Source organism: Apostichopus japonicus, chromosome 14, assembly GCF_037975245.1.
Source record: "Apostichopus japonicus isolate 1M-3 chromosome 14, ASM3797524v1, whole genome shotgun sequence".
NCBI lineage: Eukaryota > Metazoa > Echinodermata > Holothuroidea > Aspidochirotida > Stichopodidae > Apostichopus > Apostichopus japonicus.
This window is the reverse complement of record NC_092574.1, coordinates 9,122,080-9,149,658: the sequence shown is the minus strand read 5'-3', so window position 1 is coordinate 9,149,658 and position 27,579 is coordinate 9,122,080. Positions and strand designations below refer to the sequence as shown.

At 39.0% G+C, this 27,579-nt stretch overlaps 4 protein-coding genes across 9 annotated transcripts in view; 2 read left to right on the top strand and 2 right to left on the bottom strand.

Moving 5' to 3' along the window:
* LOC139979499 (uncharacterized) overlaps positions 1-13,653 on the bottom strand; it is a 26,401-nt gene extending 12,748 nt beyond the window's left edge. Inside the window, exons 1-2 of one of the 4 annotated variants that reach the window (XM_071990359.1) lie at positions 13,557-13,653; positions 514-2,132 (exon numbers count right to left, since the gene is read on the bottom strand). In XM_071990359.1, coding sequence (XP_071846460.1) covers positions 514-1,311 — 798 coding nt within the window. In that variant the 5' untranslated portion in view covers positions 1,312-2,132; positions 13,557-13,653. Of the gene's footprint in view, positions 1-513; positions 2,133-7,587; positions 7,724-10,644; positions 10,778-13,153; positions 13,294-13,556 lie in introns of those variants that run through there. The other 3 variants (XM_071990358.1, XM_071990357.1, XM_071990356.1) reach the window with 3 other exon arrangements.
* On the top strand, positions 3,506-7,844 carry LOC139979503 (large ribosomal subunit protein eL31-like). The gene is made up of 5 exons (XM_071990368.1): positions 3,506-3,560; positions 4,427-4,523; positions 4,913-5,038; positions 6,180-6,292; positions 7,694-7,844. The coding sequence occupies exons 2-5, from the start codon at positions 4,429-4,431 to the stop codon at positions 7,729-7,731; spliced, it is 372 nt and encodes a 123-aa protein (XP_071846469.1). The 5' UTR covers positions 3,506-3,560; positions 4,427-4,428; the 3' UTR covers positions 7,732-7,844.
* On the top strand, positions 10,596-22,796 carry LOC139979500 (acid-sensing ion channel 3-like). Its single transcript, XM_071990360.1, has 8 exons — positions 10,596-10,981; positions 13,118-13,697; positions 14,014-14,112; positions 14,886-15,045; positions 16,004-16,057; positions 16,861-16,996; positions 17,736-17,827; positions 21,177-22,796. Exons 1-8 carry the CDS (start codon positions 10,596-10,598, stop codon positions 21,548-21,550), a joined length of 1,881 nt encoding a protein of 626 aa, XP_071846461.1. The 3' UTR covers positions 21,551-22,796.
* LOC139979502 (COMM domain-containing protein 6-like) lies at positions 13,571-27,579 on the bottom strand. 3 transcript variants are annotated; one of them, XR_011797183.1, is made up of 7 exons: positions 27,421-27,579; positions 26,790-26,914; positions 25,702-25,778; positions 24,680-24,791; positions 23,762-23,971; positions 23,164-23,274; positions 13,571-13,695 (listed from the first exon to the last, which is right to left on the bottom strand). XR_011797183.1 is itself a non-coding variant. In XM_071990366.1 (6 exons), exons 1-6 carry the CDS (start codon positions 27,467-27,469, stop codon positions 23,044-23,046), a joined length of 624 nt encoding a protein of 207 aa, XP_071846467.1. In that variant the 5' UTR covers positions 27,470-27,579; the 3' UTR covers positions 21,785-23,043. The 3 variants fall into 3 exon arrangements, 2 of the variants coding, with proteins under 2 accessions (XP_071846467.1, XP_071846468.1); XM_071990366.1 differs by lacking the exons at positions 13,571-13,695; positions 23,164-23,274 and adding an exon at positions 21,785-23,094; XM_071990367.1 differs by lacking the exon at positions 13,571-13,695 and having other exon boundaries at positions 23,150-23,274.

Here is a 27,579-nt window from a genome sequence, read left to right as displayed (position 1 = left end):
ACACCCCTCTCCAACACATCCTGACGACGACACGTCCTGTCTGTGAATTTTTACTAATGTTTTACTGTCCAGGCTATAGCAAACCCTCCTTCTAACCCACTTATCGTTTTTGCCGAACTCCTTGTTAAGGTGATTCCTCTTCTCACCCCCCCCCCCCCCTCCCTCCCTCCCTACCTCTCTCTATTTCTATCTCAAGCCACTTGGAACTGAATTTATGGTAGCTCACACATATATACAAACACAACCCCGCCCTTTATCCACTACGTGATTTTTACAGCCTGCAGTACATTAGCCTTAAGATATTAATTGTTGATAACGGTAATCATCCATACGTGATAAATTAGTGATTTTTTAGGCTGATAGGGGAGTCTTCTAGGAGTGTTCTTAATCCAGCTGGTAATATCAAGAATTGGGATTAAGTTCTCGAAACATTTAGAGTGACTTTCTGTCGGGCTTTCAGATATGCACCCGGTAAAATACTTGGAAGACCTGAAAACAATGAAATGCTCTTACGTTACTAAAATTTGGCTCATTGGTACTTCTAAACCTTCTCCTGGTTTTCTCTGAAGAACCCTGCCTCCCTGCAGTAACAGATTCTCTTGATGAAGATGGGCTTGGAGTCGATGCTCTTCGTAATCGTGAAGTAAGCGCTACAGCCGGTTGAACTTTTAAAAAAGAAGAGGATTGAATCGAGGCTAATCTTGGCCTGATTTGAGCTTTGGCGGCTGGAATATTGTGGTCTGAGTTGATTACTGTTGGTATTTGACAGTCTACGGACAGCTTGCTATTTTTCATGTTTGAAGGATCCTTCGTTAGCTTTCTTGTGCTCCAAAATACTTTTGATGTTGGCGCGCATCGTGGTGACCTTTTCAAGTGAACAGAGGATGCGTTTAGTTCTTGGTACTTTGTTGGCAATATTGAGGAATTCTTTGCGCTTTTAGAGATTTCGTCTGGCTGCAGGGAAGCATCGGTTGATCTTAAACTTGTCCTTCGTTTTTGTGTTATTGTTTGCTCTCCTGCAACTCCTCTAGTGTTTTGTTCATGCAATTCATCAGGTGCTTTAGCATCAGAATCGTTTATTTTATTAATAATGATGGAAGGTGAGTCCAGTGCCTCATTGGCAAGACTAGAATGAGGTCTGTGTTTCTTCAAGAGTTTCTGACGTCTAGCTGATACCGATGTCTGTCCGTTACCAAGACTGGACAAAGCGCTGTGTGGTCGAATTAGATCATCCACAGAACTTAGCCGAGGTGATGAACTTTGTGGGATGTTCTTCCCCATTGAAGATGATGGTCTTCTAGAGGTACCCATTTTTCACTGTTCTCAAATTGACCATGGATGGATATACATTGCATAGACCCACTATCCATCCAGTGTGTAACTCCTCGGTATATGTAATGTAATGAGAGCTAACATATGAAACTGCTTTATATTTAATGTTCTTTGTTTACAATGAAAGTGAAGACGAAATTAAACTTCTGCTGATTCAATAAAGGTATATCTTGCAGCTGTAAAATGACAAGTTGCAACTAGTGTTTTGTACTGTACATTAATTGCAAACATGATAAACTCCTCTCGACAAAACTCCTTTAGAACAACTAATAGGTAAAACTCTCCCAAAGACAATCCATCACTCTGAATCAAGTTAATGTGGTTTGTATCTCAAAAGACATTAATGACTGCGTTACACACATGCATGCGTATATCCTCTTGAACAGTGGGCTATCGATTTTCATGTACGTGCACGTAAGACTTTATACAAAACCTTCACAGTTATTACGTGGCAAAGTCATACCAGTGTTTATATTCCAGATAAACAGAAACAAAAATAATTCCAAAACCGAGTAGAAGAAATCCAGAAGATCAAGTTTTTCCGTCACCGACTGATGTCAGCTATATATACATATACATATAGCGCTCCTTTTATAGATTATTTCTTCTCCACTCACATCATCGTTTGGACACTCAGTGAATCTCATATTCAGAGCATTGATCCTTTTAATCCACCTGGGGTCCTTTTAGAACACGTCATCGAATCCCATTATGCCTATTGTTAGTACCTCTTCTATTTCCAAGGATTTAAACAGATCGATGCCTGTCTGAGACTGTCTATCGGTCTTTTTTCCTGCATTCTATTGTAAAGATGAAATCAATGGAGTATACTCCACAATGCGATCTTTAATCTATTAATTGGCTGGTATAAGATATATCTACTGGGAAACCATCACCATCCTTATATTTATAATTAAGAAGAAGCACGAACTCTTAACACCAGATGTAAGGCACTTAAAATTGACATGTTTTAGTCTTTTCAATCTGAAGTGTTATGGAGAATGCTAGGTTACTATAGAAAGCGCAGAGCACCTGGGAACTAACTTATATAGCTACACATAAGACGCTTATAATACTTAGGGTCAACTTTTCTTATAAATTGTGAAGGACTTTTTGTAAATTGTGATAAATCTATACCAGTAAACAAATAATCTTTTTCTATGTTGTAGATAGATGTTTTGACACCCCAATAATATCGATTATATCACTCTTTCTTTCTTACTTTAAATTACTCTTCGAGTGAACATTCAGCAGTCAGTTTCCTTTAATGTCTTGTGGAACTGCACTTTCTATAAGATATATCCTTCAAGTTAAGAATAACTGTGATAGGCTAATAAAATTGGATGCCTCCAAATATTCTGTACGGTACATCATGGTACCTCCGTTACACCAATTGATTGATTAGTTGTGATGATATAGAAGTCAGTGGCGTAGGAAGGTACTTTTGAGTGGGGGGCTGAAGACTGATGGCCGGCCTGGGTGAGGGGTCTAAGGGGAGGGGGTGTCCCCCTCCCCTTTGGATTTTTATTGCATTTCCAGGTGGCCTCAGATGCAATGTGGTGCAATATAGCACACTTCAACCCACCCACTACATTTTGTATATAATTTTGCATTTTCACCTGGCCTTAGATGCAGTTTGGTGCTCCAAATGACATTTTTTTTTCTCATTTGGAAATGAAAAAGGGGTTTTCTGACTTGCGAAGCGGGGGGCGGAATGATACTTCCGCCCTTCATATTTTTCACTGCCCACAGCCCCCCCCCCCCCCGGTTCCTACGCCCTTGTATAGAAGTACTCGTTCAGTGAATATATTTATTAATGCCAGGATACGGGGTTGGGGAATCGTCAGTGGGGAAGTAAGGACATCTGATATATACAAAAAAGAGGATGAAATTGTCCACAACTTTGATAAGGACCCTAGGTCTCAGTTTCAGACAACGGTCATTATCCACTTTTCTGCCTAGAATTAACAGGTAGGCCTATGTGTACTTCCGAAATTAACCAATGCAGTACCGCAAACGGATGTAAAGTGGTGGGTGGGGGGGGGGGGTTTGAGAGACTCTACTGTTAAACTTGGTTGCCTCTAAGGAACAATTGTAAATAAGTTCCTTAGCTGTTTTGTGCAAATACAAATTTGACAACAAATCACGACACACATTGAATGCGTTATTGTTATATCGTTAGGAACAGTTTCCAAATGTCGCCCTCTTTTCAGGGTTGACTCTGTGCAGTAAGTCCCTACAATTATCAGCACTATTTATATCGATTAAAATCTACGACATCCATGATTAAATGAAAAAAATCGCACCGTGTGCTGTTCATAAAAGTCATACTTATTTTTCATACAAAAACAGAGCTGCTTTCATTCAAGTTTATTACATTTTCACTCATATATTAACCGTGATAACTTGTGGCCGTATTGGGTATGCGAAACCTACACGTTATATCTGAGCTAGCCTAGGCTCATCCCAAACATTACAGTATCGTATTACTCCCGTATTCATAAGCATATGGACTAAAAGTAGCACTGTAATCATTTTCAAAAGTTATGTACTATGATTCTTCTCTTTTGTGAGGATTTCATTATCAGCGCAATACAATATCGATGATCCAAGTAAGATAGTGATGTTTGTCGTGTCTTCGCTGAACCCATACTAGACTATGCCATACCAGACTATGCCATACCATTAAAGTTAGGTCTAGCCTATCATTCGCACCAGCGTTAGACATAACGTCAGCACTGTAGCCAAGGTTGGAGTAATGGGTGAACTGTATGAATAACTTAAGCGCCTAACACTAGGCACAAATAAACAAAGGTCTATCCAAAAAGTAGCACAATGTTTAACACAATCATTGACATCGTTGAGGAATAGGAAACAGCACTCAATTCTCTATCCTATGATTATCATTTTCCTATCATATTCTTAATTGCACCACTAGTTACCCCATGATGCAATTGCATTTTATCATATCTCTGAATTTTATATGAACATGCCCCATAGGCTACATGTTAAATTGATTTAATCATCTTGTATTTCATATGCAAAATAGAGCTCTGTCATGTTTTACCACATCTGTTGCTTTTCTATTCGCTAGTCATGGCCAAGAAAGATAAGAAGAAGGGTCGCTCAGCCCTCAATGACGTCGTCACCAGGGAATACACTATTCATCTTCACAAGAGGGTGTTTGGAATGTAAGTTAACATAAAAACCTTTTGCTTAATTGGGGTCCCAAGCCCAAGGGAGAGGTTATGTCAAAGCAGGTTACAGTGCTCTTAAAAGATGCATTATATACCGTTAGCTAACAAACAACGGAATAAGAAACTTGGATTATCATGATTTGTGTGTGTCCGGACAACCTCCAACTCTAACATACCAGTAAAATATGGATATAGCCCAAAACACATGTCTCCTGTGAGTTGAGATAATATACATGCACAAGCAATGTGTACGGCACTATAGGAGTTCTCCTAATTCAAGTGTTCAGCTGGGAGAAGAGTGACCAGATATCTTGATCTACATTGCAAATTTTTTAAACAACATATTTCAAAGAGTAAATTTTGTCTATTTGGTTCATTTGCAGGTCATTCAAGAAACGAGCTCCGAGGGCAATCAAGGAAATAAAGAAGTTTGCACAGAAGATGATGGGCACAGACGATGTCAGAGTGGACACCAGATTGAACAAACATATCTGGGCTAAAGGCATCAGGTAGGATATGACATGGAAAAGAATTCTTAATAATAATAATCTTGATAATCAGCAGTCCTTTTTACGACGCTTCAGCAACCACAAATTCGGGCGAGAATACCGCAAGGGCTTGTGGATTACTACTTTCACGTCAGGCGGCTTCAAATTCAACATTTTAGCCCAAATTTGGAATCTTCTCACTTTTTAAAATGTCATTTCAGCTGGGAATTAATGCCATAATGAAAGTTACGGTACCCTGCAAAGGATTATTTTGAAAGACTAACGATTATAAGCATGTAAACATGTCGGATATGTAAAAATGCGATTGTTTTAAGTAATACATGCATCAAGTTATGGTAAGCAGATGAGGATAATAACACTGGAGAAGTAAAGTATGTACAAGATTATAGTTATAATCAACAATGTCAATATACGGGAAGAGGAGCGAGGGTATGTAAATGACAGTTCTTAACATGTCAATGTTGTGATGAAAGGTATGATGTGCAGAGGGAGGATCCTGTTGGTGGAATAGTATCAATATATAATAGGAGATTAAGATTATTCTCAAGAGCCTTGAGACCATGATGGACGCTTTGTATTGGAAGTAATGCTAATAGGTGGCTTTCGATAGTAATGGAACACTTAGAAAGGTCACAATAATTTGAAAGTCATTTTCAGACCTGGCAAACTCATGGAAGAGGTCAAGAAGTAATAAACAATGGAATGATTTTGTAAAAAAAAAAAAATCAAGCCCTGTTCTCTCCCAGAAATTTTCCCCAAAAAACAAAAAGTTCAGATATGTTCCATGAAAATGGTGAATCCAGTTTCTTAAGTTTGTAATGGAAAGTCACAAGATTTAATTTTCAGGAAAGTGGGGTAACACCGTACGAGAGTTAGGTTATGAGGCCTTCATGATGTTCTTAAGTTGTTGGATAATGCTGTCCATTTTTGAACACAAAGTTCATAGTCACATGTCAGTTATTATAATTACCACAGAAAACTTCAATTTGAGCCTTCATGAACATAAACAATTTGGTTCAAAGCATGCCCATGAGAATGATCTTTTCCAGTGCAACATGTGTATATGAAAACCACATTTATCATGTTGCTTGGTGTCAGCTTTGATATAACACCATCTTTATTGTCTTTCGTTTGATTTTAGGAGTGTTCCATACAGGGTGCGAGTAAGATTGGCCAGGAAGAGGAACGAAGATGAGGACTCCATACATAAACTTTTCACCCTTATTACATACGTCGAAGTACCATCTTTCAAAGGTATGAGTGAGGAATTCCACCCTTCCCCCCCCCCCCCACCTGCCCAGTGTCTACTGTATACCCATACTACCTTCTAATGAAGCACCATGTTTCAAAGGTATTAGTGATGGCTTTCTTTATCAAGATTAAACCCAAGTACCATGACTGAAGATACCAAGTCTCAAAATTACATTCAATGATGCCCGTCATAACTCTCAATACCTTACTACCTACCGTAAGGTGTACAACCTTGCAAAGATTTGTGTCACCATCAAAGAGATGCTTTTATTAGCTCTTTCGTGTTTATAGGTAAAGCATAGCGGGTTAGTTCTTGATGTTGCTTCACCTGCAATGGTGAATATACAGTGACTGGTTTGGTACAGTCTTACATTATACAACACTCTTTGGTTATGAAACTTCAAAATAACATTTCAGAATCGGTTTGATCAAGTGTGCAGTGTCTCCCGGTCTTTTACTGATGCATGCATATATGTCAAATAAGTAGGTCATGGATCCAAAACGTCCATACGAATGCAAGTAAACAGTCTCTAAAGGGTTAGTGAGATTGCAACCTATAGGCATATGTCTCGACTACCATCCCATATTCTCAACCACATTTTTTAGTCAGGAGCGTTTTCTTACTTGCTGTGATATCGCTGTCGCGACAACTTCTTTGTTTTTGCTGTTATGGACTCGTCCAGCAATCGTTTGATCCCATCGATAATCTGTTCTATAATCTATTGCATTGGTATCACAGGAGGTGCAAAGGGTGGGATAAATTAGTCTTAACAATGACTAGACTCTGTGATGTAGTAAAGCCAGTTGTTGCTCAAAAAATCTTAAGAAAAAGTAGTTTATGTTAGTGATTAGGCAAGTTTTCTTCTGTATGGGCAAGATAGACAGTATCCCAAAAGAGTAACAACAGACATAAAAGATGTTCTCAGACATTTTTCAACTTCACATTAACATACTCAGGGATGTGCTCACACTGGGCAGCACCGGGCGGCTGAATGCCGCCCAGCACAAACGGTATTTTAAACATTTCCGCCCGGCACTTTTTTGATGATCATTTAACAAATTTTACCATAAGCAAAATCTGGGAGAATACATGGCACAGAATAGGGAAAGTAGCACCACCTAAGCATACTTCATGTGCGAAAATTGTCCAGTGGGGAGGGGGTACCCCACCCATGAGATCCTTCTCCCAGGGTGTGGATCACACTACTGCACAATCTGCCCGGCACTCAAATATTCCTGAGCACATCCCTGCATACTGCATGTCTTATCTTTTAGGTTTGCTTCAATTGTAGTCTCACCTTAATCAAGCAGCTTCTTATCGCAGAAGTTAAAACAGCTTTCAGAGCTTCAATAGCTTCACCCAAAACTATTATCAGTCTTTCTTCTCTTTACTTTTCTCTGCAGGACTCCAAACCCTCAATGTAGACACTGAGGAACAGTAAACACCCAAGGCAGAGGATTAACCTGCGAATAACTAACGTCAATCCAAGGGGGTTGGTGCAGTCAGTATGTGTACATCAAAACTGTGATAAATAAAGTTTCCGAAAACGACTAACTTCTGTCTTAGAGAGTTTCTGAGTTGTGTGTAATGAACTGATGTTATAGAAATGGAGGTTGTAAAACTGAAAAAAACCGGAGCATAAAGCATTTTTAAGTCAACTTACCTTCATTACTTACAATAAGAATGACTCTGCAGCTACAACCTTGTCAGGTATGACATGTTTTGTGGTGGTGATTTTCAAGCACAGAAATACATGTTGGATAGAACAATTACACTGAAGTACCTCTGTCAGAATGTATGTTTGGTGTAAGCACATCCATCTATCCCCTTCCACTACCCTCCCCCCCCTGATTCATAGACCCCCAGAAGTCGGAACAAAAATGTGGAAAGATCAATTTGGGTAAAAAGGATTCAAAGAAGCAGTACCTTTGTAAATGAGATGCCACCCAGTCAGTATACTTACAATCCTAGCTTCCGTTTGATGAACACACAGGTTCCATGTTTTCGACACTGCTGCTTGCTCAAGAATGGTATCATGGACAGGAAAAGGATTACTGTATGCAGAGTTTTAGTCTTGAGATGCAATAGTCCAAGAAAAATTGAATGCTAGGAATGTTAACATAGCTGGTATGAGAGGGGTAGGGGGGTGGGGAGGGGCGGGCTTAGATGATTACCTCTTGGTTTGAATAGTAACCGAAGGTTTTGGTCTTGTGAAATGTTTGCCAACTTTGCTGGTCTTAGAATAAGGTTGCAGTGGATCCTCATAAAGATGCACGTTTTTTGATTTCTTGCGGGAAGGTGAAAAGAATCTATGCGATGGTGATTGCAAGTCTGTGCATGTGGCACCCTTGGCTCTTAAACATGATAACTCAACAATGGCAAGTGGGATTGAAGTCATACTTGGTACATAGATGCGCCATACCGAGTAAAAGAACCCTATTGATTTTGGTGCTCATCTTATGAATTATAATGAGGTCATGGGGTCAAATGTAAAAATCTTCAAATGCTAATAACTCTGCAACCAAAAGTCAGAATTTATTTATACTTGGTATTAATATGTTGGTAGATAGCGGGTACATGGTGGTATATGTTCAATATTGATATTATGCATATTAATTAGGGGGCGGGGCTTAACTTGATTTTAACTAAAATAGCTTGTAAACACGGTAACTGAACAACAACAAGTTGGATTGAAGTCCAATAAGCCCACTGGCTTTCTGGTTTCTTTAACCAAGGGACATTCATTGGCAATTAAGAACTGATCCTACTCGATTCCAAACATTTCGTCATTAAGTGACTGACATTAATGTTGATCACTATGCATACAGGAAATGGGACTTTTTTTAAAGTTTTATGCTCATTCCTTATTGCTTGAAGTGGAATTAACCACCACCTCCAACGTCCTTTGGTGGGGAAAATGTTCAGCCGAGGATTTTTTTTTTTAAATTCAAACATATTTGTTGGCACAACCTTATGTTTAGACCTAATTTATAGCCTCAATGCAATATTTGACCGTAACCTTCGAAGTTTTTTAATGGGGGAGGACCTCACGCACATGGGATTCAGATTCAATGTACTAACAGCTACACCACTCATTTACGAAAGTTCTTATCCACCTATAACCCGTCCATCCACCCAGCAACCTTTAAAATCCTATGCATGTCTCTTATAATTAATAAAATGGTGTTAAATTTCAATCTCTAGTGTAGTTTCAAATTAGTGCAAATTAATACATCAATTACTCCTGATATAAAAGGACTTCCATTTTGTGTAACGAAATATTTTAAAGGAGCATTCCAGACATTTAAGCTTCACTCCTCGCCCAATTACAAATCCGTCTTTAATAGCTAATAACGGTTGCAAAGGATTTCACCTGAATAGTCATAGGGTTCGAGTAGTGGACAATGTTAAAGGGTGTGAAGGCTGGCGCAAAAAGAAACGTCTAATGCCAGTAATCTGACCTAGTTGCGAATGAGGTGTAACAGAAGTGTAACACACCACCATCAATCCCAGAAAATACACCTACAGCTTTCTACCGTCGGTGATTAGACACTAGTGTACAGTCAGTACATACAGCTGCGGTCAATACCCACAGCACAGTGTATAAACGATACAGTGATGGACATCTCAGGTCCAGCTAAAGATAACAAGGTATCACGTTTCATTACTGTCTGCATTTTGTAGCGACACGAACAAAACGTCACTTGCAAGCAACAGCAAGTTAACTTTTTCAGATGGCCGCTTACGGTTTGGGGCGAGTCTTCAATGCCTTTAAGGCATAAAGTGAGATATTCGCAGCTTCCTGCCTATACGGCGTGCCATAATTTTCAAGCTAAAACAAACAGGACTACGTTTCTCGATAAAACAAATTTCATTTTAGTTAATATATACCATGCACTGATTTCATTTGATTTATTTCACACCAAAATACAAGACACATAGTGTAGGGATAACATAGAAAAGTCTGTCCAGCAGATTAATGAAGAAAAAACAAAACTGAAATTGATAAAGCACCGCGGAAGTTAAGTCCAGATTTAATTTCCCGTTCCATGAAGAGATGAAGGTTCTTTAGAAATGATTGATAGACGTAAATTAAATGATCGAATAATAATATTGAAGATTCGCAAGTAAAATCTACAGAAGTAAGATCACTATTTTGTTAGAAGAGGAGCAGTCGAAGCAACGTTAAGATTCATCGCAACATCGCAAGGACATCACACATTCGTTTGTATTGTATTGTGTGTATATATATATATATATATATATATATATATATATATACCACATTAGGGGCCCGGTTAACAAATGGAGACAAAGATGGCAGCTACGGAGGATACGGAAAAGATCAATATACCTGGAAGCATCATTGAAACTGATGGTGACTCTACCCAAGAACCTCTCTTCGTAATGGACTGGAGAAGTATTATTCCGAGACCCATGGTGGAGAGGATTAACAATAAACTTGGACGTCATAAGGTCACGCCCACAGTGAGTAAGATGGTTGAAGAAGAAGAAGAAGAAGATGAAGATAATGAAGACGAAATAGCTAGTGCTATCGAAATGAAAAATGACGAAGAAATTGGAAAGCAACTGAAGAAAATGAGAAAGGAATTGGCGAGAAATTATATACAGAAAACAACACTACATGGTTTGAGCTATATGTCAAACCCAGACCATTCTATAAGAAGAAGGTAATATGCTGATATTTTTTCAAGTTATTTTCAAGTTATTAACTTGAAAGTAGTCTTTAATATATGGGTTTTAATTTCTCAGCTTTGGAATACACTTATTGTTGCCGTGAGGAATTTACAAAAACAGTCAAGACTATCCTAAATGATCCATAGTTGGAGAGATTGTTTACGTGAGTAGCATAAAATTAATTAAATCATGGTAATGACAATCAACAGGCCCTATAACGGCAAAAGAAGTATTAGTTTTAATTTACTAAGATCAACTTGTTACATAATATCATACTACCTATCTATTTGTATACAGGGTAGGCTATAGGATGAAGTATGTCTATGGTAGAATCCATAATGCAAGTAAGCCTGTGTATTTGTAGACAGGGTACATAGGATGAAGTATATGGTATGATTCAGTTTTGGAAGTTGTAATTAAATTGTTTTTTACCGTCTTTACTGTAAGTAGGCCTAGGCTTATAAAAGTGGCGTGCTCTGGGTTCCAATGCTGGGTAGTGGTGGGGTTAATAGTGATTCAAAATTTCCCTAGCCTGATTTCGGTAGGGGCTGGAATTTTATGGAAGGTCCCTAGAGACGAACCTATGACGGATTTTACAGACAAGGGAGGCTGCCCTGGGGTCATTGGAGCCGACTCCCAAATGGTGCATTCTGCATATTTTAACTATATTGAAACTATAATTTAGGTCTATAAAAGTAGCTCTAAACGCAGGATTGTCTTAATAAATAATATAAAAAAAAACTAAAAGAATCCCCGAAATAATATAGGTAGTGACCGAGTTATAAGGAAATTGCCAAGTTAGGCTAGCCTAGTACCATGTGTGTGTGTATAAGTAGCCCTAAACGCAAGGCTTTGGTAATAAATGCCGTGCTGTGGAAAGAACTTGGGCTGCACACCAGTAGTAGTGCTACAATTTTACCTGGCTGAATACAAAAATCCTCGACTGAACCATTTCTCCCCGACTGGTAATCGGAGGTGGGGAACATGCATGCACTCACCCGCCCTCCCCTCCCAATAGCTTTTTTCTTTACGCACGCCACTGGGTCCACATTGATATATTTTGGATGAGATGTGGAGCCCACATCCATGCACCCCAACACCCTTTAATAACGGGTTATATAAGAGTCCCAAAACATGACACATTCTCACACTTTAGGTAGGTGTGCAAACAATTCGTTGACTGTCGTTACGTGTATGATGTTCCATAGATGCAGATAAACGTACGTTGATTTAATATACGTATTATAAATGTTATCGTTGGATCTATTATGGACAGTAGGGAACTATTGCGTTTGGATACATAAACAGTAATCATCTGTTCTGTAATTTGACTAAGACTAATTGCTATCAATGGAATTGGGTTCATCATCTCAGATTCTGTACCCACTGAGAGTCAAGGGTAGGGATCGATAGGGGAAGATGCTATATATAAAGATTGCTGTATAGGTATTCTCGTTTTAGCTTAAATACGCTATAGTTAAACATTAATACCTATGTTGTAGAAAATCTATCCAATAACCCAAACCAATAATATGCTTAGCAGAAACTGTTTCAAACTAGTCGCAACTAATTGTTTTTCCATCAGAAGTGTTGCAGAGGACTCTGCAACTGACCATGTGCTCCTTCATGCGGTGACACCCATATGCTAAACAAGTGACACTCATAATACTAAATATCCGGGCCGTATACTACCCCTGAACAAATACTTGATTTGGTGTTCGTGTCTTATAAAGTGCAACCATACCACAGTTGCAATGGACAGCGATAAAATGTGACTTGGTAGAAAACCGCTGTGATTTTAAGGAGGTCTTCAATGAAGACGTATTTAAGTTTTGTAGATGATATGGCTGTATGGTAGCCCAGATGGGACATTGAGAATTCAACATTTATCTCAAACATTCACCTATTTAATCGCTGAATAAGTTCTAACCTTATGCAGACATATCGGTTATTTTATCAATTATTGAAAAGGGGGAGGGGCATGTAGCTGCCCCCCCCCCCCCCGCACACACACACACACACACCATCTGGCCCTGTTCCTAAGACCATGCATGCGATATAATATATAATGATATATACACTAAAGATGTTAGTCTTTGTAACTTTCCCTCTTTCCTTGTCCTGTTCAGGTCATTTTGGACTATAATAGTGATTGTGATGTTTACCTGTTTCGTTGTTTCGTCATGGATGCATTTCATCGAATACACAAAACATCCCGTCAAGAGTGTTATATCGATTAAACAGTCTAGTTCGGTCATTTTCCCTGCTGTAACCTTGTGTAACCTTAACCCGATACGGAAATCATATCTACAAGAAGTCACACCGAATCAAGCAGCTTTCCTTTCTCTCAACAAGGAAGGTTTTGGAAACCTTTACGAAGTAAAGAAAAACGAAGATGATGATGAGTTGGATACAGAAGATTCGGAGTGGGATGAGCACCAACTCGTTGGAGTTAATGCTACTCGCTTTGCAGAAGAAGGTTCCCATAGGCTAGAGGAGATGCTTTTATCGTGTACTTGGAAAAACGCAAAATGTACCAATGAAAGCTTCACGAAACGTTGGACTAACTTTGGTTATTGTTTTACATTTAATGAGCCCGCCCAAGGTGACGTTCATATGGCAGGTCGCCATGAAAGATTCTCTGTGGTTCTGGATGTTCAACAGAATGAATACTCTCTGCGAGGCCTTGAATCAGCCGTCGGTTTTGCTGTAAGAAACAGTAGGAAAATTATTTTAAATTTGCACTATTAATTTGCTTATAATGAGTCCTAAGAATATCATGAGTTTAAGTTTCAATTCGGGAGTTACTTTAAAGTAACAACAAGGTTTTTTATATTTTTTTATATTTACTGTTGTTGTTGTTGTTGTTTATATGTTCAAATAGGTGATCTTCAACCCACAATATTTTGAGTTTTTCAACTTATAACTGTGTAGGATAGTTTTCTCTTTCAGATAGGCGTTACATTGCCTGACACCGGGATTATCCCTTTAAGCCTCACCCTTTGTTGTTTTTGTTTTTTCCTAGGTAATACTACACGAGCAGGAGGACGTACCGCTGATATATGATTTTGGTTTTCTGACGCCGCCGGGATATCGAACACAAGTTGCTATAAAGAGGAAAGTGGTAAGGTGTATTGACTTGTACAGTCTGCAGCCGGTGTGAAGCTTTCACAAAGTGAGGGCAGGAAACCGGAGAGGTGTGGTTATCTTCTCCAGAAGAATTTAAATTTTCGTAGATGCTTCGATGTCCTATAGATGGGACATTTGAAGTTTTCTATTTCGAAAACTTCGACAATTTCTTCTCACAAGTTCTTACTTTGTTTTCTCTCTCGACTTTTGACTACAGGTATCTTTATTTCGACATTTTTGTCTCTCAAAATGTTCGACTCAATGTATTGTCTATTTTATTTCAGAAATTAGTTTAACTACTGTCTCTCGAGGTCAATTTTAACTGTTCTCACAAAAGTTTGAAGTTTTCATCGAATTTGCAATTCATGGAAACTGCTTTACTACCTTTCTCAAGAAATTTGCTTCTTCATCTTTCATTTTTTTCTTTCTTTCGTTGTCTTTTTTTTTCCATTAAACCTGTGTCCTCCACCAACAAAGATGAGATTCGCATATTCATTTACATTAAAGTCACGTGTTGTGCATAGATCTGCTGAGGTTGACGTCTTCGTGGTACAGTGTTTACAAGACGGACTAGACTACGTCATACATACATCATATATACAGCGACACCTTCCCACCCCTTTCCCGGCCCCTCCCCCTCACACACACTCTTGTTTTCTATTATATTAGTATATATATACTTAACAGAGAGACTGTATCTGTAAATCTAAGTCTTGCCTCAATCTATAGTTACCAAACTGACCATTCTGTCGTATTTACAACATACAGAGAACAACATTGGAGAGTCCGTTTCCATCAGATTGTCGGAAGAAATCAGCGACATTTTTTGATGACGGAGAATACACAATAAATAAATGCATGGCAAGCTTTGAGATGGAACAGCTTATTAAACACTGTCAGTGTCTAATGCCGTACATGCCGAAACTAGGTGAGAATAAGCCTTGCACAGCAATATACATTACCAGTATATCGGCATCGAATGTATAAATTCCTCCAGATGTTTACCACGTTTGAAACAGGGAGAGTTGGTATGGTGCCGCTCCCTGGTCACCACTATGTAGTATTCAATTATAATATAAGTGTCAGGCCTGACGACACTGGGAATTGAGGGAAGGTAGTTGTTAACTGTCGGGGTTAAGTTGACCGGGAAAATATGGAAGAGGTCCGGGAAAATAGTGTAGGAAGAAAAAAGGCCTACAATGTCATAATATCATTACGAAAAATGGGTGGGGGGGGGGGCGCGGACTGGTAATTTTTTCCGAGCCCAACATGTTCCTCGAACAATGTCGCATGCATATCCATTCCATGGGCCGCCGAATGAGAACCCTTGCCTTACGCCTGTATCCTGACCAATGCCATTCATATATTCTAATGCGGTGTTTGATAAGGCAGTCTGTGGCGTACTGTTAGCTTAAAATAGTTGGCACCCGGGCGGATCCTTCCTTTATAACCTCGTGCAGGGAATGCCATTCCTGGGAGGGGCCTAAGAGTTTGAATTTGAGTGGATTATATGTGCCCGGGCGAGCCGCCCCTTATCAGAAGCGGGGGATGTGGCATGGCACCCCTGACTGGCACCCGGGTAGTACACCCCCCCCCCCTCGCAAAATGTTAATATTGGATTGAAATCAGTCACAATGAAATCCAAACAAGGTGACTGTTGTATTAAATGATGTAGTGTTGAAACCAACGCAAAGATAAAATTATATTCCTTAATTTAATTCTCAATTAGACCCATGACTCCCTTTCTCACCGTTCCCTTCCGCGCGCGGCCACCACCACTCTCGCCAGGCCTGAGCAAGATATAATGATATTATCATTATTTCGACTTAGTAAATCAAATAAAAATTGTCGCGGATAGCAATATTTGTTTCTTCTTCAATTTCCAGGAAGTTTTGAGCTTTGTGACGCATACCAAATACAGCAGTGTTTCACGGAATTAGGTAAGGGGCGCCGTGAGAACAAACAATTTTTTTCATATACATGTTATTCAATGAACGCCTTTGCTGAGATTTACGGAAGCTCAAAAGTGCCATCAACATAAAAAAAATTGCCCCAATTTACTTCAAAATGTTGACTTATTGAGGGCAAACTTTTCTTATGTTGATGGTATTTTTAAGCTTCCGTAGAGAGTGGTAATCTTTGCACCTAAATGTAAACCAGTCATATTGGATTTGGTTCGTCATCTCCATATGGAACTGAACGTATTACTAAGAAAATAATCTGAATGTACCAACTTGAGATTTATATCATTATGTGTGCAGTGTTTCTGTTCGTATATTAACAGGGGCACCAACGAATTTGAAGGTTAAGAATGCGAAAGGAAAACTGACATACATAAACATTTCACTCACCGAACACATTAAATAAATGAGTTTTCATTTGATATAGCCTACGTGCATGTTAATTCATATCATTTTGTAGAATATTATGTGTAATCCATAATCATTGTTGGATATTAACCAATTCTCCATCAACCTTAAGCTATGAGTCACCCCACTGGTCATTGACCCTATAAAGACAACATCTTCAACTGCCCACTTGGATTACAATGTAAACACACAAAAAATTGCATTCCAAGGGGTACCGCAGACAGTTGGTGCCCCAAAAATCTTCTAGTGTCTTGCCCACGGACCCCAAAAAGGATTCTCGTGTCCATTAACTTGCTCTATTGAGATTATAATTGGCATATGCCTATGGGATGATTTTTTTATTTGATTATTATTTATTATATTATCATGTTCAGTTGAACCACCAGATACTTGTGACAGGCCCTGCCATGAAGTCATATACGAGAAGTCCATCTCCATGGCTCGGTTTCCATCCCATACAGCATCCAGATATATTGAGAAGAAAACCAACATGAACCTTAGCCAACAGTTGTGAGTATACATTTAATGGTTAAATTATTCTAAATAGCTTATCACGGTAAACCCTTCTTCTTTCCAGTAGGAAGATAAACATGAAGGTGCATTTTGAGTTAAGGTGACCTGACGTCCCCGATTTTCGGGGACATGCAGTCCCAGATTACAGTGTGCTTTCCCCCCGATGAACAAGTGTCCCCGAAAATGTCCTTCATTCGTCAAAATGATCAGGAATTTCGAAAATATCCCACATTATTAGTAAAATAATTGTAAAAACAAAATTTAGGCAAGTGTGCAGTCGCAGAACGGAACTAACCAGTATTTCAGGTGGGCCAGTGTAAAGTGGAAAATGCTAGATCGATCTAGCCTAGTACTCTTTCGTAAAGTAAGTAAATTTCACCTAAGCTTTTTTTGAAAATAAAATTGATTTAAAAAGTGGTTCTAAGTATCACCATTTTACATCTAAGCACCTTAGGCACTTGAAAATTGTCAACACCCCCTCCCCTAAGACACCTCCCCCATATCAGTCACGCAATAAGTGTCCCTGATTCCAGTCAGGCAAATATGGTCACCTTATTTTGAGTGGCCATTAACACAATATGATACCATACCATGAGAGACAGCTGCAAGAGCTTTTTTAATCTTTGTGACCACTATATGGGCTTTTCTAGCATATTTGCTGGCCAAACATATGACCTATAAACCCTCTTTGAGTGTATTAGATAAAAATAAATAGACGTTTTCATCTCATTTACAGAGCAAACTTGGTACAAATCAGTTTCTTCTATGAAGACATGAACGTGGAAACGACTAGTGAAGTGGAAGCTTATGACTTCAAGGACCTAACAGGTGATTAATCATCTCAATTTTGATTAAGTTATAGCTAGGATCGAGGCTGCAGCGATTCCCATCATATCGTAATTAAAATTCGGTCCAAATTTCAGTGCAGGTTGTCGTTCAAACATTTACTAATCATAGGCGTAGGAGGCGGGGGGGGGGGGGCTACATCCCCCCAACCAAATATTTTTGTGAAAATTCGGGCAATATGCTGAGAATTTTTCGGGCACCTACTGAAAAAAAAAATTGCAATGTGTTTTATAATGGTTTAACTTATATAATTATTATCATTATTATTGTAACAACTTCCCCAAAAATAATAACCAACATGGAGGGTAATAACACGGCAAATGATTGTATGCAATTGGCATGCGATGTATTAACCGATGCATGTCTATATGACATTATGACATGCACATTAACATGTTGAGCGCGTGGAGCTCGCGAAAAATTTGGTTATATTTTCGGGCAAGTTGTTACAGCCCCCCCCCCCCCCCCAATCGAATTGGGCTCCTACACCTATGCTAATCAATAGTAGAGTGAGCCCAATTTTTATTTAACTAAACAGAAACCCTACCAGAAAGCCAGTTGGCTCTGTGAGTTCCTTGCCATACAATGTGCTCAAAATTTCAAAATAACTATCTGACTAATGTAGAGCATGTGAGTTAAATTTGTTCAAGAATTAAGCGAGAACCAGAAAGGATCAGAGATGTCCAGATCTTATTTGTAGCACTCCCTTGTGGGCATCAACCAATTAATCCACTGGTAAGAATTTTAAATTATAAAATTTTTATTCCCAGATGTTTTAATATCCAGAAAGAACAGTCTTCCTACAGATACATAGATGTATGAATAAAAGGACATTTTCTTTTACCAATTCTGAGCTAACAAAATCCCTTTTATAATTGTTATTTATAAATGAGTGTTAGATGACATTGTTTATACACTGTGAAATATTTTTACAACCTACTGCCAAAGGAAAGTCATCTAGTATAATTCACAGAGAAAATGGCCACTTTTGACACCATTAGGGATGACCTTTTGACCCCTTGAAGCTCAGAGGTTGTAAACTGTAAGAAAGTTTAATTGCAGTTTAAAGCAAGAATATGAACTCTTTGAAGCAGATTTCATTTCCTGGATTACTGTATGGTCTGTTGAACAGTTGAAGACCTATCAAGCCCTTCCCAAAACTATTACTGAACTGAATTTGACCAAGACGAAATGTTCACCAAAAGAAAACCATAGCACTGGAAAATTCACAGATTGAAAGTAGCTTTAATTTTAGAGTTATCATGTTTAAAAGGTTTCAGACTATGACACCTGTTGACCTCATGTGAACTCTACTTTGAACTCTACCAATTTTAATAGGGTTCTTGCACTCACCAAGCTTGATGTACACACTAAGTGTAAAGTTCAAGAAAGATGTAGTTCTTGAGTTACTGTGTTTACAAGATTTTCAGACTTAAATGTTGACCGCAAATGACCTTTGACCTCCACTAATTTCAATAGGGTTCTTGTACTCACCAAGCTGAATCAACATACCATGTACAGGTGCGTATCCAGAGGGGGCGTTGGGGGCGCGCGCCCCCCGGGTAAGAAAAAGAGGAGAGAAAAAAAAGAGAAGAAAAAAGGGAAAAAAGAGAAGGAGAAGAGAGGAAGGAAGGGAAAAGAAAATGAAGAAAGAGAGAAAAAATGAGAAAAGGAGGGAGTAAAAGAAAAACGCCAAGACACCGGGAAGAGAAAGAGGAACAGTGACATCATTACAGCGCTGATCCCTATTATATACACAGGGTAGCCAGTGACTGATCAAGGATTTTGGAAGGGGCGTGCGCCTAACCCTACCCCTAACATCGCCAACTCCATTTTTGACGTTTCCATTTTGTCCTCTCTCACTAATGTATATGTACATATATACTAAATATGGTCTATCATAACGCGTGTGTGTGTATATGAAACCTGCTCTGAAACCAACTGTGGCTGGTCTCGAACTTGACCGTGTCGTCGGGAACATGACGCATTTCGGGAAGGGGGCGAACGCCCCCCCCCCCCCCCTTGAGCATAGTTTTTTATGATATCGTTAGTAATTTCAAAATAAAAAATGCTTAGATGCAACTTACAAGGCCATGTCATTTCCAGCGATCTGGGAGGCATTTTCGGTCAAAAATGTTCTTGTACGCTTCGCACCAGCACATGGTGGCGCTACGCTTAGATAGTTTGCCTACAGGCTTCGCTCCTCACTTGGCAAATTCCTTGCTACGCCCCTGCTCGAATTTGTAAAGCAAACAGCAGATATCACATCATATCAATGAGCATGAAAATGGCGTTCCAGGATGAACAGCCTCAAAACTGTCTATGTGTGAACTCACGGGCATAGGAGCACAATTTGATTTGGGGGCTGTAACGACTTGCCCGAAAAAATAACCAAAACTTTTTGCGCGCATTGCGCGCATTCAACATTTTAGTGTCAGTATTATATAAGCCAGCATCAGTTATTACATCGCATGCCATCGTGTACCGTACGGTCCGTAAAAGTTGCGCAGTATACCGCGGGATGCTAATGTAAACAACGAAATGTCTTATGTAGATGGGGGAAACCTTGAAAAGTGGGGCTGATGGGTATTGTGGGCCGCGAAGTAGAATCACCTACAAAAGCAACGATCCACAGGACATGCGATGAGTCGAACATGATTTGTGACTGGTGACAATCTTCAAAAAGGTTATGGATGGAAATAAACTATTGGGAAATACTTGGTTCTCAGGCAAAAAGTGTTCATATGGTTGGTCATTTTCAAGCCAGAGAAGTGCCATTTCCGGTGATCTAGGGGGTATCAAAACCAAAAATTTTCTTGTAAGCTGCGCGCCAACCGATGGTGGCGCTCCGCTTACATAGTAATTGGCGCCCCCCGGGTCAGAAAATCCTGGATACGCCCCTGATGTACGAAGTTCAACAAAAGATGTACTTTTTGAGTTATCACGTTTACAAAGTTTTCAGACTTTGACCTCTGTTGATCCCAAATGACCATTGAACTTCACAGAAAACAATAGACTGCTTGTACTCAATAAGACAGATCCACATACCAAGTATGAAGTTAATCCATCATGAACTTTTTGAGTAACTGTGTTTACAAGTCACATACATTCACACACACACGCCATCACATAGATTCCTTCTGCCTCTGGCAAGGAATAATAAATTGTTACAGTAATATTTTCACTGATTTTTTAAGATTGTGTAGACCTAATTATAGCTTAACTATCCACCACCTCCCACCCACCCCCCCCCCTTCTCCCTTTCCATTATCTAAATGGTATGAAACTTGACTAGCAGGCTTATTGATCGTTTGTTATTTTATCGTTTCAGGTGGGGTTGGAGGAGAGCTGGGATTATTCCTTGGCGCCAGTCTCATTACTATCGCGGAATTTGTAGATTTTGCAATTGTAGCGAAGTATCACCAATTTCATTTTGTTCGAAAATGGTTTCACCGAACAAAAGCTCGAAACCAGGCGGATAAATCAAAGAAATGTCCTTGGTGGGTGAAGATGTTTGATATAAGAACTTGGAGGGAACGATCAAGTACAGTAACAACTGATATAGATAGGTGCGATCGTCCAGGACCCGGAGAGGCGACGGCCAGTTGTGTATGGACAGTCGAACCACCCGATTATCCACATGCCATAAATAGAGATACAGACACTTCCCAACCTCCCAGCTACAATGGGCTCTTGGTCACGTAAGAGTGCTGTATGCACTTTTTTATGAATTGGTACACTACATTGATGTGTATTGATAACTCTGTATGTGTGGCAATATATTTGCGTAGACAAGAGTGGGTGTCTCTGGCTAACGTAACAACCAGTCAATTGGATAGAGGGAGGGGTGGGGTGAGGGTGGGGTCTTTGTCATCTCGAACAGAATCAAACTATTTGTGAAATTGGATTCAAGTTAAACATACAAAAAGACATCTGTAGTTCTTCCTTGTTATTATTCATGTACAAAATATTTATTTAGTTCATGAGTGAGATCCGTGTGAGAACAGCAATGGAATTTCAGGAAATGAAGTTAATTGTAGGATGCAACTGCTTGACTCTATAGAGTTTACTGTACAATTTTACTAAATGATTGAATTAGAGTTGAAAGTAATATTTAACTATGTAAATGAAAGATTTTAAGTTGAATTTAACTATACGTGTTTTAAGCTGAATACAAATGAAACAGTGATTACGTGTGATTACGTGAATAGTAATTGATAATAAAGCTTATTGTTACGATACCTGAACAATTTGGCTCTCAAAAAGATAACAAGAGATCCATCATCTATGCCTTTAGGCTTTAGCTAACTTTACAAATAGCTTACGGCTAGAATGACTCTACTTTGCAAAGGTTAGTTAAAATGCTAAAAGTAACATGATCCAAACTGCTAACCCTAGAAAGCAAATACTGAAAACATTTCTGCAGAAAGCAATGTTAAAATCCAAGCCTGTGGTTTCCTCACAATGACACATTCGTAGGTAGAGCTTACGTGGAAAGTTATCTAGATGACAGCTGACTGACTCTTTAGTGAAACTTATCCGTTAATGAAAATATATCACAAGAGTGTTATATAATAAGTATGTAAGTTGAGAGTAAATGTGGCCCTTTCATCCAACACACTTATTGAAACCAGGGAATTTTTGTGTCAATTTTAACAGATCGTCCAACAATAATGCAAAGTGAGTGAACATTTAACAGAAAGCATGTTGGGGCTTGCAATAAAAATAAGTGCTGCGAATAATTTACCCTGTATCGCACCGCATCCCAAAATGCAATACAAAATGGTCAAGTTGCTACACAAGTGCAGAGATGTATAGCAGTTTTCTACACAGGAACTATAGCATTCAGGGTCTTTGAAGATGCTACACAAAATTTGAAGACTAAATGATTCCCCAGTAAGCTTGCGTGTTTGATACATTGCATTTAAGCTTAACACAGTTGCATCCTGAATGACAATTATTTAAATACACCATCTGTATATACTGTGACCTCACTAAATCAACACAGCATGGTATCAGCAAAAGCTGCTTTAATGATAATCTGAGAAGTTTGGCTGCAGTAAACTTGGACAATGGAAATAACTCAAAATCCTACTCCAGCTGGCATTGCACTCCATCATTCATAGTCACCTTTTACTCCTGTTGTCTTTTACAGTAACGAGGTACAGCAGTTAGTAGGTTAGTAACCAGGTAGCATGTCACACAGTATCCATCACTGAGACTATGTCTTTTATATGACTACTGAAAGACTGCAAAAAAAAAAACAACAAACAAAGAAACAACTGATAAATAAACTAACATAGCAAGAAATCCATTACCTTTTCCTTTACATGGATGATGATGTTGCAGGTCAAAATCCTCTTTTTTTGCTGAATATAAATCAACCCCATCAACAGTGGCACTAGGCATTGCTACTGCACGTTGGACACCTAATCCATTTAAAAAAAACACATTTTTAATGTCCTTCATCAAATTTAAACCAAATTAATTCTTGGAAGCAAGACAAACTTCATTTTTAGTAAATAGATATATTATTCTTTCACTTGCTATATTGTAGGTTATCAAAGTTCCCTATACTCGCATCTCTGTCCATCCTTCTTCCCCAACACCAAATCCCTGCCCCCCCCCCCTCACCCACGCACTTCTTGTCTGCCAGTAATATACAGTAACTTAAACATAACTAAAAAGCTGCAGTGACAAAAAAGCTCACACTTGTAGTAACAAATTTTCCCCATATCACCACCCCCCCCCCCGGCCTCTCCCACGTAATTCCTACACCTATTATATACCCCTACACTAGATATCCATAACAAAGGCAGCACACATCAATAAATAAATATCATGTAGATTTTTTAACGTGGCGGCAGAAGTGCTTTGAGTGTGCTCTAAGATATTTGAGACCAAGAATGGACTTACCTTAAATTCAGGAACAGTCATTTCAAAGGAATATGAAATGACCTCCCCAGACGTAGAAGCAACCTTTAAGGACACGGCGACGAACGGTGAGTTTAAACTTCTACTTGATGATGAGCTCATGGCAAGGCCTAACTTCCACTTAAAGTCCACCAGTTTACCGATATCCAAAGCTTTCTGGTTATTAACAAGAGCTGCTATGAGGGGTGATCTCTGAAAGAAATCATTCTTCAACTGTTACAAAGTTTACAATCATTTAGTTTCATTAGTTTTTGTTAACTGTTGATCCTTGCATATGTGTAGAATCAGGCGCATAGCCAGGAATTTGCAAAGGGAGGGGCGAAAATGTAGGCAAACTAGCAGAGCCGTAGATAAGGCATTGCAAACTATCTAAGCGTAGCGCCATCATGGTTGGTACAAGAAAATTTTGGCTGAAAATGTCTCCCAGATAGCTGGAAATTGCACTTCCTAGGCCTTGTAAGTTGCATCTTAGCATTTTCTCTTTTGAAATTACTAGAAATATCATAAAAACATTTAAAAAAAATTAAAATATGCTCAAGGGGTGGACGGCTGCCCCATTCGTCCCCCCCCCCCCTTTGCTACGCGCCTGTGTAGGATGGTCTAATAATCCAATAACAAAAACATTGTTGCAAGCCCAATGAATGATAGATTATTTCACTTCTCTTTTAAAGATCATTGTTTGTTCTGCAAGTGAATAAAAAAGAAGAAAATTCATTCTCTTTTTGAAGCTGTATGTATGGTGTTCAATCAGTCTTGCCAATACTAGCTAATGATGCTAATGTAATTTAAAAATTGTGTGGTTGGTTTTACCAATCGCAATCTTATAGCGAATTTGGTAAACTTGGTCAGAAATTGATGAATTAATGCAGAAACCGTGTTCAACAAGAAGTAACTTGGTACCTGATCTGTCCAAACTTTAGTTATTGCTGACAGAGTAATTTCAGAGCAGGAACCTGCACTTTGTAGTTGGGTCTTCAGTTCATCCTCACTGAGTCCATGTTGGGCAGCAGATCTTGTTTCAAAAGAAGAAAGAAGAAATATTAATTCTTTACTGATGATCTTGTTGAAGCATTTCGCACAATGTAGTTCCTTCTGTTTTAACTTTTCCTTTCATCGACTGTATTAAGCAATTTCAATAAATAAAGCTGTGACAAATTTCGGAACGTTTCCAACATTGGAAGTTCTTTGACTTAATGACATGGTCATATTTATTGTCTTCTTTAGTGTTCATTAAATACATCAAATTCTGTTATCCCTTCCTTGTAAAATTTCAACATATGACCTCCAGTGACATCAAATGATGCTGGCCCCTGCACTTTGCGTACAATGTGGCATCACTCGCTTCATCTCCACCATCTTGGGCCAATGGCAGATTAATAAAGTCATAATATAATATACAATAATCAGCAGATATTTTTACCACCCTTGAGCGACCACAAATGTGGGAGAAACCTGCAAGGGCTTATGAATTACAACTTACACGTCGGGTGGCTTCCAATTTACATTTTTAACTCAAATTTGGAATCTAATCAATTGAGAATTATTAAGTCATTTCAGATGGGAAAACTGTAGATTGCTCTTGGGTAAAAACAACCCACCCTCTTATGACACGGCCGGGTATTGAACCCGGAACCTTCCGATTGCTAAGCCTCATTACTTCAAATGCCACCACCTTTGTCCACTCTGCCACAGCACTAATGACTTAACACTTAATACTTTCCACACTTTCATTCTTTGACAAGCTTGTGCCCTTCATAGTTTGCACTGTAAGCCCACATTTATTATCTGTGTATAATTTGTTAAGTGCTACAAATGGGCAATAACGCTGAAGTAATGAAGCTCAGTCCAGTGATTGGAATCACTTAAACAGCTACTTTCAGACAGTAGAACATATATAAGTTTCTAAGTTTATGTATCGTTACCTGAAGAGAAAAGAGAGAGCATTGATGGTGCCACACACAGAGGCAGAACTGCTCTCCACACCAGATGACTGCAGTTTCTATAAGAAAAAAAATGAAACAAATGACCCAGAGTAGCATTTAATTCAATGTGACCCAAAGCAAATTTTCTTGCCAAAGGACTGCACATAATTGAAATAACGTAGTCATGTATTATCTTTGATGTTTGAATAGACAATCAGGTGAATAACTTATCTGATGTTAGGCCATTATATACTGTACAAACAGTAACAGAAAAATTCTATCATAGCCCATTCATAGGAATGATAAATTATTGCTAAACAAAACTCATAAAATAGAAATGTGTATATATAATGATTATATAACTGGAAACCATGAAAAAGAAAAATGTGAAACATGAAACTGTTTTCTTCCTATGAAATATATGCATTTGTTGTCCCAAGTTTGAGAATAAATGCACTGATGCCATCAGTGGCGGAGCGTCCATACAGTCAGGGGGCGGATGCCCCCCTGACGGACTCAAATGGACTGCTGGCGCCCTTTTCAGCCTTTTACCACTTTTTACTTATTCTAGATTATCGACTTTTTATTGCGCTCTCATCTACAGTACTTACTGACATTTGTCACATTTTGTTGGTGTAATTTGGTGATGACACCTATTTATTCTTCGTTTATTTGCAAATTAGCCAGGCCCGCAAAGGGTCATTTCCGGTGATCTAGGGAGTATCTTTACCCAAAAAAAATTTCTGTACGCTACGCGCCAGCCAGGTGCTGCTCCGCTTAGATAGTGTCAAAAGCACCCCTACAGACCATTCTCGCCCCTCCTGACCAATACCCCGGCCCTAGCTCCGCCACTGGATGCCATGTACACAGAGCAACATCATGCTCTGGCCAAATGAGAAACAGTGCATAGACTAGGACGTGGAGGGTACCAATTTAAGCATGTTGGTTCAGGAATAGCCTGGAAGTTACAGTTTATCCACAAACAAGCAATATAGCCTAAGTTATCCAGCTAGAGCCTAGGCACAGTTAAACCAAATGAGCTTAACTATTCTCAGTAAGGTACTTTACAGTTAACTTTGACACTATACCTGAGCGAAGTGTTCTGCATCAATCTTGCCCTTGGAATACTGTAAGAGAGCAATCACTTCATGACAAACTTCTGCCACAAGAGTGTCTGGATAGTGATTCAAGTGGTCAATGCAACTGTGCCAACCTGGAAGAGAGAGGCAATTACCTGATTAATATACTAAAACAGTCAAACATGCACAGCAGCAAACCTGCAAAGTAGGTCTGTCAGTTGAAGAATTTCTTATAGCACAGTTCCATGATGATTAGCAATAAATAGAAGACCTCTTTCAAATCTAGCCTATGTAAATTAAATTCCAATTATGCACTTCAACCATGAAGGTCATCATGTACATTGCAGTAGCCTATAAAAAGTTTCTATTTATAACTGTGCTTGTCTGTAATTGCACTAGCCTTAAATCTGGTGTACTTAAGTAGGTTACACAGTATGGTATTTTATCATTTTCATACGATCTCAGTCAACGTCGGCTGGGGCTAGGCCCTATGCCTAACTAAGGAAGTGATCGGCCTAAGCTAACATGTAGTCTGCTAACACTGCACCTACACAAACCTACAGGCTACAGATAGCGATCGTAGCATATCATCATTAACGGTAACAGTCATTTTAATAAACTCGGCCAATATCTTAGTTACCAGCTGGAAATGTCAGCAGCGGTACCCTACTGGTTGGATTTATCCCCATCTTTGGCAAGTTAGTAACTTTAGCCTTGAGCCGATCACCTCTGCTCTCAGACAACTGAACTGCACTATTCGCAGAATGGACTAGTCCTATGCAGTCTATGTTGCCCAATC